Source organism: Monodon monoceros, unplaced genomic scaffold (assembly GCF_005190385.1).
Source record: "Monodon monoceros isolate NGI ecotype Baffin Bay Population unplaced genomic scaffold, NGI_Narwhal_1 Super_Scaffold_14, whole genome shotgun sequence".
Lineage (NCBI taxonomy): Eukaryota > Metazoa > Chordata > Mammalia > Artiodactyla > Monodontidae > Monodon > Monodon monoceros.
Window position 1 is genome coordinate 47,960,211 of NW_021703770.1, and position 12,886 is coordinate 47,973,096.

Genomic DNA, 12,886 nt, shown 5'->3' on the forward strand with positions numbered 1-12,886 from the left:
GGTGGTTAATACTGAACATTTGGGAAAAGGAAATAGGGTATTCAGGATGTAAAAATACAAACCCTCATTGCTCTGTGAATGACATTTCATTTGTCATTTTTGTAATTATTTTGCTGCCATCTAGGGACCCAAGTGAAATTTTTTAAATGTGTTGCTGCCATCCAGTGATCTAGATGAAAATAACATGCAAACTTGATTTTGTCTTATTTGCATTTTAAGTCTTTAAGTGCTACCTTAGGGGTCATTTTAAAAAAATCATTAAATCTTCATATACTAAACTTGAAATGTTTAGAATTTCTAAAAATATGACATTTGCAGTTTTTCTTACTTCTCACTTATTCTTTGTCTGCTAAAATAGTGTATTTTGCTCATGTCCACAGTTCCTTTTTAATATCAAATAAAAGGGTATTAGAGGAAAAACTAAAATCTCATTAATTTTATTTATACATGGTATCTGATGTGGTTTTGGACCATATGTATTTCTTTTAGAACAATTTTATTTGTGCCAATTCTTATATGAGTAACTGACATACTAATTTTTCACATCTATCCAAGCTTGTTTATATTTGTATCAATTTCACCCATATTTATTTAATTATGTAAATGATTATAGTTAGACACCAAAATCTTCAGTTTTACATGTTCTATGTAGAATACTTCCCATTCATCTACATAAGTATTCACTGATTGAACATAAAGAATTTTGGATCAGTGGCTCTGAATAGTTGTCGTAAAGAATTTTGGATCAGTGGCTCTGAATAGTTATTTACCTCTTCATAAATATATTCTGTCTCCCCATTAAAGGGGTAGGAATTATGTACACCCTCTCAAAATGTAGTAATGCCCTATGTTCAGTAAATTCTTATTGATGATGCCCTATTTATAGACTTTTAAGGATATAATCATCTATTATAACACACATCATTCAAATTAGTTTCTGCCCTTTGCTGAAGTTTTAAAATATCTGAAATGATTATATCTGAAGAACAAAAGTTGGCAGATGTGGAAACATTTTTCACCACAGCAGCTCCTAGCCATGTCCCCTCTGTAGGCTGTGTATGCCTAAAATGTAATTGTTTGGAAGACTGTGCGTGATCAGGAAAATTGTCCCCCCACTGAATAAGGACACAAGTGTGGTTTCAATATTCTAATGGACATTTATAATAATTCAGCACTTTGAGTTGCAGGGAGAAGTTGAGAGGAAGTTTTAAGTTGGGTGATAATTGTGATCATTGGCAATGACTTGGATGGGGGGGGCAGGGAATATATGTTCTACTGGAAGGCTATCACCTGAAGCTAAAGAGATCATTTTCCAAGGAGACCCAAACTGAATGAGATGAGCAAAAAACAGTATTAGTTTTAATCCTGTGTTGTTGAAGAAGATGAGTATTTGTCCTGGGTTCATCTATGTTCATGAAATCAAATGTTTATTGAGTGCTTATCAAGTGCCAGATACCATACTAGGCAAAAAGGGGGATGTTAGTGTACAAGATTAATGTCTGTGCCCTAATGGAGCTCATGGTCTAGGGAGATACCTTCTCTTGATTAGACATTTTCCCTTAAAACTGTTCCAGCCTGTGTAAGCACCATTGTAGCTAGAACTAAGTCATATGTTCCTCCACCACATAAGAGCGTACATTGGGTACATTTTTACAGTGCTCCCAGCATTACCAAGTACCCTGAGAGAATCATTTTGTGTATTACCACTAAGTGATGAAAGCTCCACACCTCCTAATTTCAAGGAGTTTAATTAACACAACCAATTTGCACTGACCAACCTGGTTTTACTTGACCCAAGTGGTAAACCATTAAGTAACATTAGCCTCCTAGGACTCTGTCACATGACTTGACTTCCAGCATTGCAGGACTCTCCTGACCCAAGACCATTTTCATTCCTTAGGGTAATTCAATTATTGCTGCCATTTTTGAAAGTAAGTTAACATATTAGCCAGTGATGTGATAAAAGATTTATCAAAGCCACTAACTGCAAAATTAGACTTTATGTCTAAAGATATTTTTGAAGGTCTCAATGTATGGATTTTTGCAGTGTTAGACTGGTGTTACCTTGATGCACATTTTAAAAAAAAATAAGGACATAAAGGCTACAGTCTGACTTGATTCCATGCCCCTAAGTTAGCAACCATGGTACTGGTATGGACCCCAGAATCCTAAACCAACTTTGAGGCCTCTGGAAACTAGTCCACACTGTCAAATGTATGGCTACACATTTCTCTTCTGGGCTGCAATTTCCTTGGAAGGCCCCCAGTAATTGCTTCAGCTGCTCTACAAGGAATGTAGCTTCCAATCCAACTCAGAATTTGAGTCACTTCAGTTATAAAAACAAACTTACAATGTTCTCCCTCCTTAAAAAATACAACACTCAACTGTTTACATTCATGTCTTTATTAGTTTTGATGATCAGTACAACTGCTTTTACTTCAAGTGCAGGCATTCACTCCTGCATGTTCTAGGAATCATTAATCCCACACCCAAATTAGAAAGATATCAGAGGCAGTTTTTATTTTAATAAGCATGCAAAGATAAAAGTAGTAAAATGAAAAATAAATGGCCCTCCTTCAGGTAAAGAAAAATATTAGGATAAAGTCAACATCTTTATGAAGAAAGTGTTCAAATAATGGGTCAAATTTTTTTAAAAACTCCTAGTCCGTGTATTTTACTTTCATTGATAATCAAAACCAGGCAATCTTTACAGTAGTTTAAATGTTAATAAGTGATGGACCTCTTATTGGTTTTATTTAAAGGTTAAAACACATCATCATCTCAATTCTTGGTATCCACAGTCATTTTAATTTCTGGCTTATGCTGAATTGCTATACGATCTTCAGACACCTCTACCCCCATGTATATAATTACTCATTATTTCTTTAAGATGGATAACTCATAACATGAAAAGAGTAAACTGAAGTTCTGTGAAATTTAAGATGACACAAAAATGGTGCCCAACAGCCATTTTTCTCTGCCTTTCTTCTTCCAACTCTGTTTCTTCTTCTTTGAAACCTTACTAGAAATGTTGTTTTTACAGGAAAGGTGATTATTAAAAAGGCCAAATGCTTTCATATTAGATCTTGTCAATAGTTAATTCCGGTTTCTTGGTGATCACATCTCTCATCTTCATTGCTTGGTATGGAAAAGTGAAATATACTTGGAGTAAGAAGCACCGAAAGGAGACAAGGAACCAAACTCTGCAGTGTAGGTTTCCTTTCCTAAAGAGGGCAAGCTCCAGCAGCCTCATTTGAAGGAGGCCTTCACTACCCTGCCTTTGACAGGCTGTGGAGGGCGCCAGTTCCTCACCAGGGGCACCGGGGGCTCATTTTCCGCGCTGGAATAGAGGCTCCGCAGCTTGGCCATCTGCAAGGGGCGAGGGAAGGCTGTCAGCGTGACATTCGGACCAAGTGGACACATTAAGCGTGTGACAAAGAGTTAGAAATCGCCAGCTTTTTAAACAAGCAAACTACAAAACTTGTCTCCAATGTCCAGTGAGAGTTATTTGGTTCTGAGTAACAAAAACCTTTTTTTTTTTTTTAATTTGTAAAAACACTTTTCTTCCTTTTATACAGGATCACCATACCCTCTGGTCAAAACCTTTTCCTCCTGAATTCTGAAACAATTATTTTAATTCGACAGATCAGTATGAAATCTATCCCTTATGTAGGAGTGGAAGACAGTGCAAACAATAAGCTCAACTGGCCCTTCAGTGCATAAGTTAATGAAGTCAATTTACATGAACACTTAGAAGGGAGGCCTGAGGAGAGAGGTCCAAGGTGTTGAAAGCAGACAGACTGGAGCTGCAATCTCAGATCCTGCCCTTGGCTGTGTGATCATGAGCAAACTGCTTAACCTATCTGAGCCTCAACCTACTTAGCTGTAAAACTGGGGAACCAGTATACACCTCACAAGGATGTTCAATCCCTTCCACAAGCATCTTCTCCCCAGACCTGTATTTACCATTCCATCTCCTAAACAGGGCTCAGTATTTGGGAGTTCTCCAAATTAGCAAAGTCTAACTCATGTGGATCTGTACCCTTCAGTGTTTCTAGAGCACAAACTTGGGCATTGTTCAGCATCACCACCACCTTTAAATGTTTTTGCATTTAGCCTGGTACCCTTTGGAAGTTGAGTTTTAGAAAGTTAAACAGGCTGATCGTAATTAACCGGGGCAAACTATGAAGTCTCCAGTCGCAGAGCTGTTTGGTAAGCATCTACTGCTTTATATTTTCAGTTTAGCGTCTGTATCTCACAGAGCCCGCCGGCGACGGTAAGTCAGCGTGCTCTCAAAGCCGGCCCGCGGCCGCCGCTCACCTGTTCGTGGCTCACGGTGATCGGCTCCTTCAGCAGGAGCCACACGATGCACTCCTCGCAGGGCGGCGTGGTGAAGGAGCCGTGATAGGTCCAGTAGTCTCGGCAGGCGGGGAACAGGCAGGACGGGTCGAAGTTCGAGAAGGGCGCCTCCTTGCCCTGGGAGACAGCGGGACCCAGCGCGGTGAGCGGGCGCATGCGCATCGCCTGCCGCAGCGTCTCACCGTTTGGGGAGAATGGATTTCAAATGCAATAGAGAAAACGGAGCTTGTGAACAAGTATGTGCCTTTCAGAAATAAAGGGCAGATGGGGGAGGCCGGTTTGCATGGTATGACTTTGCCACAGCCAATTTTATTCCTTATTCACTCTAGGTGAAAATCTATCATTTCTCAAGAAAAAGGACAAACTCATTCTAAACTGTAACAGAAATATTTCATACAAGTTAATGCTGTGGTTCTCGATGATACAAAACACGCTTGCATTTTTATTGAATATCATACTCAGAATACTTACTTTCTCTGGTGGTAAAACTATAAAGTGTTTGATTAGAACAAAAGAATTAAAGTGAGTCTGCTAAGTAGAAGAATCTACTGTTAAGATTTAAAATACACAGGTGCCACCCAGGAGAGAAAGGGAAACACTAGGACCCAAACATTTAGTACCTCTGCATGTGTGTAAGTGTATGTGTATGTGTGTGTGTGTGTGTGTGTGTGTGTGTGTTGGGAAGGGGAACACCACTCAACTTCTCTCTCAAACACTTTGTTAAAAATATAGTTATCTGACAGGTTGACTATGAAGATTAAATAAACTTATGTATGTGAAACTGCTCTAAAAACTATAAACCATAAAAATATACATATAAATATAATAGCATTTGCTTTCATATGTATGCTTAGCATATTCATCAAACTTACTAACAGATTTTAGGTGAAAGAAATACACTTGAAAATGTAAAAAGAAAAAATTGACATACCCTGCTTTTATGTTCTGGGAGGGAAAATGATTTTTTTTACCTTCGTCTTAATTTTGTCCAGCGCATCAAGTAGCAGCTGGAACTCGTGTTTCTCATGTCCTATCTGTAAAAAAAAAAAAAAGAAAAAGAAAACCAACAACTATATTTTTCTCTTCTCCATAATTTAAGATTGTCTTAAAAACTAATTTTAATCCATCCATCTACCACTAGTGTTTATAAATCTGTCAGAATATCTTGTACTAAGCAAAAACATAGGTTTATTTCCCCCCCCAAGATTTTAGAGTATATATTTTCTGAACTAAACTTGGACTCCAGGCCTCTGAATACAAAACCACAAATTACATGTTGATTTACATCTATGTCCTTGACCTTCTCTGTGAAGTCAGTCTACTTTTCTTTTTAATAGAATTAGAGCTAGGATGGACTCAATGTATCTAAAACTAAACTCGTTGTCTTTCTGCTCAGACCCACTCCACTTCCTGTAGCACTGTGTTCAAGCACTGAAAATGACCCAATGAATTCAGAACATAAAACAAATTAGGTCATTCAAAAAGAAAGAAGCTAGATTTTCACCTCTGGCTTAAAATCTAGATTATGTTAGCACTAAATTCATGTGTTAATGACACTAAGTCCTCTCTAAACCAAGGCTGGCTCAACAACACACACATTCCATGTGCTATCTTAGCCTGGGATCATGTGAGTGGTGGCCACCCTAAGCCGAGTGGATGTCCAGCCAGGGACTCGGCATCACAGATGTTCCCAAAATTGGCTTTTCTGGTTTCCCCTGCAATTGACATGGAGTAGCAGGAAAGGGTAATGAACAATGCTGCCCTTGCCCTCACTGCCACTGAAATAAGCTCCTTCAAAGGCTCCATCTCCACTGCCCCTACACACACACTACACACATACACACACGCACACACACACACACATATATCCTGCATCTTGAGAAAATTTAGAAGTGCTAGGGGTACTGAAGTATGGCAAAAGTTACTCTTCTAAGGGAGAGCAAAAAATTTTGATCTGATCTTAACAGAAATATCTTGACTAGTTGAATGAATACTGAAATTCATTCCTCTCTCCCCTTTAAATAAAAGGAGGGAGTAAAACTTCAGCATTGATAAGGAACTAAACTTTGTAAAAAATATATGGTCAATTTTTACCTTACCTTCAGAAAAATGCCAACCACAGCTACTCCATCAGGTTGCTTCAGAGCACTTCCAAAACTGTTATACTTTGAATTCCAGTGAACCAAATGAAGCTGAAACCATAGAACAGAGGTTATGAGGTAAATTCCCAAAATAAGGAAATAAGTATAAAATTATTCACAATAAACCCAATAATTATACAGTCTAAGGTTGCTGAACACTCTCACAGAAGTTGACAGAATTCCAAAAATTAACATGCAATATTTTGGTAAGACTTTTAATGGTTCAAATTAAAAGTTATGATAGGTAGAATCGGTGAAAACTGAACTTTCGTTAAACCAATTCAAAATATTATTTTAGTTGTGTATAACATTAGTCCTTTTTCTGACCAAATCAAACAGTGAAACACAGAGTTATAAACAGGAATCTGCTAGCATTCTAAAGTCACAATTAACTGGGAAGTAGGAGAGGAAAAATAAGGGGACAAATTCTTACGTGTCTTCATGCCTCTCTCCTTTCAGCAACAAATGGTCTAGAACCGGGTGGTAACCTTACCTTAATAATGTTAAGGTGATAACATAGACACTAGTTAAATTAGTCAAAATTTTCACATTGCATTATATAGAATGGCAAGAGAATACAATAGTTCATGACAATTTAGAAGTATTTTATTCAAGACCAAAAGTGTGAGATAATCCCACATGTAAAGACCAAACCGCAAGCCTTGCCCACATTTGTAAGGAGTATACTAAACTTTCCCCATTTGTGGGGGAAGATGTCTGGAAGGCATTCTCAATTAACTTATCCTGTCACTGGCTGTCTAGATGGGCGGTAGAGAAATGATCACAGGGAAGTACTTCGAGTCTCCTATAGTTTAGTTTAACTGTTTAGTCAAATTTAGTTAGGCTGCCTAATGATGCTGCCTAAATGAGTGTCCACAAGTGGCTCCAAGGTTTCTGTCTCAGCTCCTATGGTTGACCAGAGTCTGCCTCTGGAAGAGTTTGGCAGTACAAATGGAATTATCCTCACCTCCAGGGCATTTGTCACCCCTTATAGGCTTGGCTTTATACAGAGAACATGCAGGAGGCTTGTCTTATTTCCTTGTAATTTGATGCCTTCCTTTAATGGGTTAACTGGAACAGAGAGTAGTATTTGTTCATATTAAATTGTGTGTATCTGTATCTAGCTATCTCTGTATAAGTACATATGTACATATAAAAACATACACACACATATGCACACCCTTCATTAAGAGACTAGAGCATGAGCATTAGCCAGAATTACTAAGTGCTATTTTTAAAGCCCCACAGTCTTGTAAAAGAGGCAGCTTAGAGCACTGGGCAGGATGATGAACTGTGAAGCCAATCGGCATAAGGTAGAGCACAGGTCTAGCACTCATGTGCTGTGTGACTTTGTTATGTAACCTTCCTGTGCCTCAGTTTCCTTGTCTGTAGCCCATCTCATAGTGTGCTGAGAGGATCAAATGAGTTAGTACTTGTAGGCACTTAATAAGTATTAGCTACCATTATCTTTTCAGTTCCAGTCAGGTCCCTGGCTTTTTAAACATTATTATTATTAAGCTGCTATCCAATTTCTAAATACAACCTTGAAATTCTTCATGCATGACACTAACTCACCTACACTCTCTTAGCTGTCTAACCTAGAATGTTTGGCAGCTTCAGTTTATGCTAAACTATTGCAGCTCTTTTCATAACTACAGGCTTGAAGCAAACGCATTGGATGCTATTCTGTCATTATTGTTCAGTTTTCAGTTTTCACTGGGTGAGATCCAGAGCAGGTAACGGCAATTCCTCCTACCTCCGCTGCGTACTTGACTCCATCCACGCTGTGCTCAGAGCCGTGATCATCCGAGGAGCCCCAGTGAAGATGAAACTGGCGAAGCCGGTAGGGTGCAGTGAGAGGACCACCTCTCAGCACTGTGATTCAGAGAAGCTAGGTCAGCAGTGAATTCACACTTCTTTTACAGAGCCCTGCTTTAAACAGCCCTTATAGCCTAAGCATTATGGGCTGGGCTGATGGTGCCATTCCCAAGCACACTGGTCTCTTTCTCACAAAGTCAAGTCTTGGGATATATCAAAATAAATGCTTTCTCTTCTCTGTCCTTCTGATTTTGTTTGCTTGTTTGATTATTTTTTAAATGTCAATTTAACATGTATGAAAATACAATTAAAACAGGAGATGGGCAATGAAAACAAGCAAAGCACAGGTCTGTTGTGTGGGTGCATTGGAGAGAACAGGATAGCTGAGAGCCAGGCAGACTTAGGTTCCAATCCCGGCCCCACCCCTTGCTAGTTGTGTGATCTCAGGCAAATTGCTAAACTCCTCTGAACCCGTTTCTGCATCTCTCTGAAGGTGATAATAATACTGACCTTTCAGAGCTGCTGTGAGGATTAAATGAGATTAAGGGCTTTAAACTGCTCATCACAGTGCCCAGCACAGTCATCACTGAACAAATGTGAATTCCTTCTCCATGTCTTGCCTCACTACACTTTTCTTTAGTACTACAGGCAAGAGCTCTCATCCATGTCTAATTCAGACTGTGTTTACTCAAATGAGATGAAATGGAAAATTCAGAAGTTTCCCAGGGAATCAATCAATGTGGGCCCCTAAACAAGATGATTCTCCATAGCATGAATGTGAGTTTGCTGTCCAAATACCTCAACCTGGCACTTAACTTGGTTTCACTTCATTCAGCCTGGGGAGTGATTTAGAAGTTCAAATATTTTCTAAAGGATATTGGAAACTATACAGAAACCCTAAAATCAAAATTTAGCAACATAAGCTAGATCAAAATAAAATTCAGAGCGTAGCTATTCTAGAAAAATTGACCAACTGTTGGTGCTGAAATGGCACACTGAAAGCCATAGTATAGGTCTAAAACAATAGAACAAGGCTTGTATAAGCTTGGTCATGTAGGAATGAGTGGTTTGCTTAACTGCATTTTTTTCTATCCAACCACTAGGAACAGTTATTATTTGGTCATATGAGTCCAATTTATTAGGATGAATTATATGAAATTGTCAATAGTCAATCATTTTTGCTTACAAAAAGTCATTTTCATGTGATCCAACCTAGCAGATACTGTTTAATTTTGTTACTAATCCTTCAGAATGGAACTTGATTTAAATGGAGAAGAGAAAAAAAGTAGCAGATACCAACGAGATTATTGTTTAAGAAAATATATTTTTATGATATTCCTTACCTGGAACCTGCTAGTAGTTAGAAATTATAACTATTACTCTTTAGCTACAACATCATTGAGAATATTCATTCCTATACATCAGTAAGGATAATTTTAATTTTTTTACAAATGTGGTTATAGGAAAATGTATTACTGTATGTCAAGCACCAAAATGCTAAAGGTAGATTCTTATTTCATTCACAGTGAAATAAAGCATTTCTAATTAGCCTTCTTTTATTTCATTGGTTTGCTTAATAGTGTAGGTGAAATAAAGAGATTTTTTTTTAAACATGAGATTTTTCATTTTCACACAAATACAAATCACAACTCAAGGAGAAATTGTCAGATTCTTCAAAAACACTCACCAAAATGATTAGTCAGATGAACCCCACTGAAGCATTGAAGGCAAGTCTTCTTGATTCATACAGTGGGTCTACTCTCTCCCCTGGATTGGCCCCTACCCACACAGCAGAGGAAGAGAGTGCCTACTTGGTTTCTTTGCTATGTTCCTTGCTCTGTAGAATGGAATCTGTGCCACTTTGGGGACTGGGAGCCTTGCTCTCCAGCCCTTGGTTAGGAAGCAGAAAACCCCTCAGGTGTAGACCATCAGAGCCTGAAGAACACTCATTTGGACTCATTACCATCACCTCCCTATCAAGCTTCATTTCAGGAATGCATTGCCAACTTTTAGCTTGGGCATGGGGCCATTTTGTAGCAGCCTGGGTGACCAGCATTAGAGAGTGAGACATTCCTCTTCTGTGTATAAATATAATTCTTCAAGACTAGAGCAAAGTTAAATGTCATCTCCTTTTTCAGAGAAGAAGTGCCCCCCGCTTCCCACCAATTCTGTTGCTGTGTCATAAATCACATTTTGCCAATATGGACGTTGAAAATGGTCACATGTCTCTACCTAAGTGTGATACTTACTTGACCTGTCATAAGTATCATCAAACACAACCCTGCAGGTCTTCCCATTGTTCAGGATGGTCTTGGCAGAGCCGGGGTCATAAGATGCTGACCATGGCTTCAGGGAAGGGTCGTGCTTGATGTCTTTAGTGTGCAATTCAATGGGCGACTGGTTGTCTCCCTTGGCAATTGGGTAAAGTTCATGCCAGTGGTCAGGACCTGGGAAATCAAATTGAGGGGATTTATTTATTTGGTGGCACAATCCAAGCCTTCTTTCTAAGTGACTAAACCAGCAAAATACACAGAGGCTAGCCACTGATTATGAAAAGGTCTTGTATATCAGATTGGGCAATACAAGGCTTAGTGTCTAAGACCTGTTCATAGTTTTGTTAATAGTGTACCTGGAGACTGTATTTAACTCCGTGTATTTCCTCAAATTTTCCATGTATTTGCTCAAATATAGCCTTAGAGCCTTATTTTTGAAGTGGACTTCATCACGTTTTACCAATGCCATCTTCTGTCATATAGCTGGAATAAAATAACACTGACCCTAAGTAGATTTCAGAGCATATCCATATTCCTTTTCCCATGGGTAGGCAAGAGCTGCAGGCAGAGCAGCTTAGACCAATACCAGGCTCAGAGAGGTTAAGTGCTTGCCCAGTACATGGAGAAGGGGACAGTGAGAACTGGCCCTCGGTGGTCTGACTTCTCCGTCAGAGGCACTGTGATCTGGGCTAGTTACCGAACCTCTCTGCGCTTGAGTTTCCTCCAATGGGAGTAAAAACAGCTCCACACCACGGAGAACTAAATCAGATATAAAGTAAAAGGGTCAGCAGTATTTGGCACTCGGGAAGTGCTCGGTAAATGTTAGTTTCCATCTACTCCACCGCACTTGCTGGAGTTGCGCACTTTCTGAGCAGCACCATCCCGGACTGACCGGGAGCCGCTGCCCACACTCACCGTTGTGGTCGGCGTAGCCCCACTCCTTGGCCATGGTCGTTTTCTTGGGCAGTGGACGGCTGCTGCCTTCTCTCCTCCGCCGTGCACAGTCCCCGTGAGCCCTCACCTTTTATATAGGTCCCCCCACACTTGCATGGCCTTATTAGGTCAGCGACGGTGGGGTGGGGGGCTAAACAGGATTGGGGTGGTATTTGGGAGGCGGAGTGGGAAAGCCAATGAATTCCAAGAGCTGGACAGCTGTCGGGGTGGGGGGAGATGGGCGGAGGGCATCCTTCCCCTTCCTCCCCTCCCCCTCTCCTCCTCTCCCCTCCCCTCTCCGGGGAAGCGCTTCTCCTGGCCCTTCTATTCCTCCCTCCCGGCTCCTAAAGCTGCACGGCTCTCTAACCCCGCGCGCCGTTGTGCAGAAATGCCGGCGACTTTCGCCTCCTCCTCTCCTCCCTCCCTCCTCCAAGCTTTTTTTTTTTTTTGGTAAGGGGGGATGGGGCGTGGTAGTTGTGCTTAGCCTCCAACTAAAATCTGCACCCCGCCGGCACTTGCAGCCTCTCTTAGAAGTCGCTTTTAGCGCAGGCTGCCGGTCTGGCTGCGGTCTCCAGATGCCTCTGCGGGTTTATTTCCCTCCAGCGATCCGGTTTCGGTGGCTGGAAAGAACACGTTTGTTTGCCTGACCCATGTTTGACTCCCTTGCAGGCAACTTGTAAAATCCTAGCAGCAAAGGATGGGAAGAAAGAGGCCGGAGGGCAGGCTCTCTAACTCTGTTATTCTTGAGAGATTGACGATGCCAGATCCCTGGAACCACACCAGAGAGCATTTCTTAACCTCATGGGTCCCTTTGGTCCTCAGGACTCCGAGGGCTGGGTCTCGGGAATCGGGAAGAGATCTGGATGCAGGTTACCGCAGAGCAGGAGCCTGATTTACCGACTGCGTGAGCTGTAAGTCTGCTCACGAAAAGTCGAGAACCTTCTGGGTTGTTGGAAGGCCACGAACATAAAGTGAGCAATATTGTGTAAAACGTATGACCTCATTTTCCAAGACATAATGAAAGACTGGAAGAAAAGAGAGAGGAAAAGTTTTCCAGAATTGCTTTGTATTTTTTTTTCTCCCCTTCCCAAGTTGTTTTATAGTACGATAACCCACGCAAAAGGAGAATAGAACTGGAATATCCAGTGTGCACATGTCGAAGATATCTTTTTAAATGTCTGGTTGTAGTTCACACTGAAGAACCAGTGTAGTAGATATTTACAGTTTTAAGAGTATATAAAATTTTTTCTTTGTTCCAGGTCAGTATTAATTTTATTTCTAAAAAAGACAGCAAGAAGAGATAAGCCTAATTCCAGTGCTGTCTTGAACAAGGTTATAATATACATTTTCTTAATTACTTTG

At 40.3% G+C, this 12,886-nt stretch overlaps 1 protein-coding gene across 1 annotated transcript; it reads right to left on the reverse strand.

Annotated features, from left to right (window-relative positions):
- Positions 1-2,391: 2,391 nt before the first annotated feature.
- CA3 (carbonic anhydrase 3) lies at positions 2,392-11,770 on the reverse strand. The gene is made up of 7 exons (XM_029223220.1): positions 11,507-11,770; positions 10,568-10,765; positions 8,257-8,375; positions 6,459-6,551; positions 5,331-5,393; positions 4,321-4,476; positions 2,392-3,369 (listed from the first exon to the last, which is right to left on the reverse strand). Exons 1-7 carry the CDS (start codon positions 11,538-11,540, stop codon positions 3,250-3,252), a joined length of 783 nt encoding a protein of 260 aa, XP_029079053.1. The 5' UTR covers positions 11,541-11,770; the 3' UTR covers positions 2,392-3,249.
- Positions 11,771-12,886: the final 1,116 nt, after the last annotated feature.